The sequence below is a fragment of the Chelonoidis abingdonii genome, chromosome 15, assembly GCF_003597395.2.
Source record: "Chelonoidis abingdonii isolate Lonesome George chromosome 15, CheloAbing_2.0, whole genome shotgun sequence".
Classification (NCBI taxonomy): Eukaryota; Metazoa; Chordata; order Testudines; family Testudinidae; genus Chelonoidis; species Chelonoidis abingdonii.
In genome coordinates this window covers 52,056,416-52,062,415 of record NC_133783.1, presented here as the reverse complement: position 1 = coordinate 52,062,415, position 6,000 = coordinate 52,056,416, and the positions used below count along the sequence as shown (strand labels likewise).

General features: G+C 39.5%; 1 protein-coding gene across 1 annotated transcript in view; it reads left to right on the top strand.

Annotated features, from left to right (window-relative positions):
• The first annotated feature begins 257 nt into the window (after positions 1-257).
• CCDC172 (coiled-coil domain containing 172) overlaps positions 258-6,000 on the top strand; it is a 33,981-nt gene continuing 28,238 nt past the window's right edge. Inside the window, exons 1-3 of the mRNA XM_032762991.1 lie at positions 258-336; positions 1,894-1,979; positions 5,760-5,876. Of these exons, the coding sequence (XP_032618882.1) occupies positions 258-336; positions 1,894-1,979; positions 5,760-5,876 (282 nt within the window). The remainder of the gene's footprint in view (positions 337-1,893; positions 1,980-5,759; positions 5,877-6,000) is intronic.

Sequence of the window (6,000 nt, the reverse complement as noted above, 5' to 3'; positions counted from 1 at the left end):
CACAAACCCCTCTGGAGGGACTGTTCCTCAGACACTGGTCGGGAGGTAGAGAGGCAGGAACTGAGGTGGCCAGACGGCGGTGAGGAGGAGGGTAGGTGTGAGGGCTGAGCACAAGGCTGCTGCTAACAGGAGAGGAGTCAGGTTTAGTGAAGAGCTCCCTAGCCCCCTGCGAGGGGCCTCTGAAGTGGTGAATAAGTCTCCCAGGGACAGGGAAATAACCCCAAGTCCTGCCCCCTCCTTCGCCCCAGGAGACAGAAATGAGCCTGGACTCCCTGTTCCAGCAAATTCTCCTCACAGAGCAGCAAGCAGAGGAGAAGCGGCGCCTCATGCACCAAGGTCAGCCACACAGCCGCCATCTTGTGCCCGAGGTCACACCAGGGGCGGCTCTAGGTATTTTGCCACCTCAAGCACTGCAGGCAGGCTGCCTTCGGCAGCTCGCCTGCGGGAGGTCCCTGGTCCCGCGAATTCGGCGGCAGCCTGTGGGAGGTCCACCGAAGCCACGGGACCAGCGGACCCTCTGCAGGCATGCCACTGAAGGCAACCTGCTTGCCGCCCTTGCAGCGACCGGCAGAGTGCCCCCCGCAGCTTGCCGCCCCAGGCACGTGCTTGGCATGCTGGTGCCTGGAGCTGCCCCTGGGTCACACAACTCCATGGTTCCCAGAGAGCCCTGAATGGCAGTGAGGTTTTTCCTTCATCCTGTGATGGGGTGGTGTTTTCAAGCAAGGTCAGTAAATGCTGACTGAGCCTTTCCCCTGGAGTATATCAACTCCTAGATTAGAAGGTCGGAAGGGACCTCCAGAGTCTTTAGTCTCGCCTGTATAACACAGGCCACAGAGTTACCCTGTCACTCCTTTACTGAGCCCAATAACTCGAGTTCCTGTCTTCCTCACCATCTCCTGTTTCAACAGTTCTAGTGAATTCCACAGGGACTCAGGGCAGCCCTGCAATAGACACACATGGGCTGGCTTTGAAAGAGCCTATCTCCCTTCTCTTGTGTGTGAATACAGCAGGGTCAGGCTTGTATCATCCTCACGCACAGCCTTGCCAACATATAATTTTTTTATCATGAGATTCATGATATTTGCTGTTATTCTTAAAGCCCCAATTCCTGGAATCATGTTATTACAAGCAAATCTCAGTGCTCGCTCACTCTCTTTTTTTTTTTTTTTTTTTAATAAGAGTACATTTCTATCCTCCCGATGGTGGAGGAAAGATCAAAAACAAACCCAAAGGCTCTAAACCAGAAGGTGAATAAAAAGGATCTACTATTTTTTTTAATCTCATGATTTTTAAGCTGACCTCATAATACTGGTGGGGGCTAAGTCATGATTTTCTGAATGCTTGGTTCTGGCAATACTGCAGTCTAGACCTGTAGTTTGAACTCTACAAAATCTGCTTTCAGAAAATGTAATTGCCTGGAGTGCAGTGGGAACTTTAGGAAGTTTGTCCAAGATTACATAGAAAACCACCAGCAGATTTAGAAACAGAACCCCTGTATCTTGTCTCCTTGCCTGTTGTTTTAATCCCTTGGTCATGGTATAGCAGAGTATCAACAAAGTACTTTACTATATAGTAAAACAGGTGACCCTTACTTTAAATCAAATTTCCAAAGCTAGCTATCTGAATTATCTATGAAAATGTCATGTTTGTCCACACTAAAGTAGCAATTAGGCACTTGTTTGTTTGCAATTGAATGTCAATTTCCGCTTCTAGTAACTGATGACAGTGACAGTAGCTGTTATAAGAAAACCAATGTGATTAGAAGTCTAGCAATTATATGTCTCTACTGAAGTCATCTTTCTACACCACTCTATCTGCAAGCAACAAATTGTTAAAAGAATCTCACTTTCACCAATTGATTTCATGTGTTTAAAGGTTCCTTTTGTATTGCAGTTAAATTAGACATAAACAGAAGTCGTGAAAAAATTAAGCAAATAACAGAAGAGCTGAATGAAGCAAAAATAAAATTAGAAACTAAGGTAGAGTAGTAATATTTATAATATGTTAATTATTGTTATAGATAAATGCCTCTGATTTTAATACATTATTCATGAACACTTTGAAGCAATATATTTCATGTAGTGTTTATATTAATTATCATAGTGTTTGCTTTATGTATTTGTATGCATTTCTATAATACTCATCGCCATAATATCTGAACACTTCACAAGAACATCGGCCTGCTGTTTTGATCCCAGTCCTATAAGACTCACCATTCAGACTGACCCCTGAGATTGCAGGGAGCCCCAGGGGCCTCAGTAGGATTCCATATGGGCTCAGGGGTATACCAATCTGGTTATTTTTACAAGCTTGGGGTCTTGATGTAGAAGGTAGAACACTCCTTCCTTCTCCTTTATTAACATTCTAAGATATATGGAGTTTGTTCACACACACGCTTCACTGCCCACTTCCATTCAATAACGGCCTTACCTAGTGTGCACTGAAGTAAATTAAGAGAGTCCCAGAATTGACTTTAGTGAGCTTTGGATCAGGCCTTAAGAGTTCCCACCTCATCCACACATCAGTAATTCTATTTGTGTTACTCACTGTAACAAAGTGTACAGTAATTCTATTTGTGTTACTCACTGTACAAAGACTGCACTTATAGTTTGGCTAGTGCCACTGTAGACAGAACCACCTTTCTAGCCAGACCAGTTAGTGTTCAGCCACTCACTTTTACATTTTCTAATTTCTTTTTCCATATAGTAGATGTGGAGCCTTTTCTGAGACATGTACTCCCTTTTTATACTCTCAGTTTTGTCAGTACTAATAATTGTGGGTGAAACTGATGTAAGAAACCCACTTGTTTGTGCCTGCAAATGAGGTCTAAATGCGCTCTTAAATATCTGCACCCACAAAATTGTAGGTGCATAGTAAGCAGGCAGACAGAGGCTCCTTTTAGAGTCAGACCTATGTTATCTATAGTATTTTACCTATAAAATAACAGAAATAGGTTACAGATAAATCTTGGAATCTTCTGGATTGTCCTTTGTGCCCCTTTTGACTTTTACTGCCAGACTCCTATTTTTACCAACACTTATTATACTACTAATTCATTTGGTAAGGTGAATGAATGGTTTGGTGGCGATACCCGTATCTCCAAAAATATAGGCTGTTGTGTGGTTTGCCAGTGGTATCCACTTCAATGCTACTGTGACAGGTGCTATAAAAACCCCTAAAATAGATTAAGGTATGTTGGGGAGGGGGAAGAATCCACATACTTGTTTAGAAATGTCTACTAGTTACAAATTTAGACCTTGATTTGGCAAACAGTTACACATATGCATGTCAACAGCCTGATTGACTTCAATGAAACTAACGTGCATAAATGTTTCAAAGATCAGAACCCAATATGGATCTATAAGAGGAACTGGTCTTTAATCAATACAAGGTTGGAATGTTTGATATTTGCTAGGTAACCAACGCCCTGTAGTCCTGCTTATAAAATTAATTTATGAGAATCACAATTTTATTTATCAGAGGGGTAGCCGTGTTAGTCTGGATCTGTAAAAGCAACAGAGAATCCTGTGGCACCTTACAGACGTCTGTTAGTCTATAAGGTGCCACAGGATTCTCTGCTGCTTTTACAATTTTATTTGTATACCCCTAATTTCTTATTGATTCATTCTAGTTTATAACTGTGGTTTGTATGGTAGGTATCAGAGGACTCAAAAGTAAAACAATTGCTGTACATGACTAGTGGAGAAAGGTGAAGATGCATTCCTAATTGATTCCAGTGTCTTTTATTCATTAATTAATTAATTATATTCTTACCAATGTGTACAACAGTAGATCTTATTTGCTTGTTTAGTTTGAAATTGATTCATTTATCAAAAGGAAATGATGCAGGCAATAAAGGAAATGCCAAAATGCATTATTTCAATCAAATAATATTTCAATACAAAGATTATATTGACTAGTGAGATTACTTACATTGTCAATTATTTTTCAATATCTAAAATTTAGCTTATTCTACCAATTCTTAATGTATCCACTGCAATTAATATAATCAAACTACTACTAAGTAATAATATAATACTAAAGTCTTCCTCCAAATAACTGTATGTCATTTCTTCCCTCTCCCTCCACCCCATCTCAACCCAAGCCTGAATAAGCAGATGAGCCTTAGAGTTCAAAAACGTTTTGACATCTATTTCACAGAGACTGCTTGTGGTCAAGAGAACACTCCTAGGAAATATTTTTTTTTTCTGTTCTGTAAAACCAGCTAGCATGTAATTAGAACTTGATTTATAGCATTTTGCCTTTCATGGCTCAATGATTTCTTTATAAAAAATTATTGCAAAGTAATAGATTATGAAGGCACTTTGAGGCCAAAGAAACTACAATAAGCCTGGTTATATTCAGTAATATAAATACAGAAGCACAATATTAGTAACTTCCTTTGAATCAGTATGTAACAATAAATTATCCCAAAGCTCTTGATATTGGAGGAACAAGCTCCTTGACACCTTCACTAAAATATGGTTGGTATGTGAGGAGAAAATCTGGCCCATTGTTTTCTTTTCCAAATTCTCCTAATTTTGCCTGAGCTTCATTGCTATTGATACTATCACCATTCTCTTTGTTATTCAGGCATATCAACTTGACTGTACCCTCTTCTCAACTCGCATATGTAGACAGTTTCCAAATCTTGTTGCTTCTTCTTCCATAATCTCTCTAATATTTGGCCTTTTCTTGCCATCCACACCACTAAAACTACCATATAGACTCTCACCGTATTTCCTCTTGACTAGTGCAATCTCATCCTCCATGGGCTTCCTGACAGCCGCTTTGCTCCCTTGTCATCAGTTCAAAACAGTGCTAAGATCACTTTCCTTAACCAGTGTTTTGACCGTTTTAACCCTCTCTTTGAGTCCCTTCATTGGTTCCCACTCACCATCACATCAGATGCTTCTGGTGCTTGCCTTTAAAATCCTTCAATAACTTAGTTGCTCCCTATTTATCTGCTCTTGTATCTTATCATATTTTGTTCCTCTATGCTTGCTTAGTTGTAAACCTCCAACCATGGTTGTGCCACAAAATCATGAAGAATTCTCCTTGAGTGATATGCACAAATTAGTTGAGCAGCCTACCTCATCAGTTGAAGTACTGTTTAAAAAAATTAAATCTGAAAATACAAATGTGTGCAGATGGAAGGTTTTTAGTTTATTTGGCATTTTATAGTAGAACTGCCTTCAGCCCAAAGCTTGGTCCCTTCATTATCCTTCCCTGGCTGATAGTTCTCACAGTTATATTGGGAAAATGTATGAGACCATCAATTCCTACTTCATCGTCTGTAGTAGAAGAGGCATAGCATAAATAGTTCTCTATGGCTAACCACAGACATTCAGAGAAGAGCACAATAACTTTGGATTTTTGTCTCTTTGAAGTTAATCTATGCCTGACGATGATATCTGGTTAGATGAAGAAAAACTCACCCCTACATTAAGCTATCTAAAAGACTGTATGCTCTGTTGAGTCTCTCTCCATTCCAGATGAAACATTTTCTGGTTAAAAATGAGAATTAAGGACTCTGTTCTCTATATTGGGAACAGCACTGATCTTAGCCTCTGAAGAGGGGATACTGCTGCAAAGAATTGTGATTAGATTGAAGCTAATGAGAAAAGGAGACCCATTAAGCTTTCAGGGTCCAGCAGCTATGCAGACTATTTTTTTTCTGGATAAGGCTTTTTATGTGCAAAACCTATACATCATGTGTACTTATTTTTATCACCTATAATCTTTTGTTCTCTTTGAAGGTTCAACAGCTGTCTGAAAAGCTCTTCTACTTACAGCTTTTGAAGAACCGTGAAGACATCTTAGAGAAAAAGAAAGTTGAACTTATGAATCAAAGGAGTATTTTTCTCAAAATCTTTGTATGTTTCCAGTTATACTATTTAGGAGAGTTCAGTTTTACAAAATACTGTATGACTACAGTCAGTTTTATATTTAGAAAAAAACTGGACACTAATTATGAAAATCTGAATGATTAAAATTTGT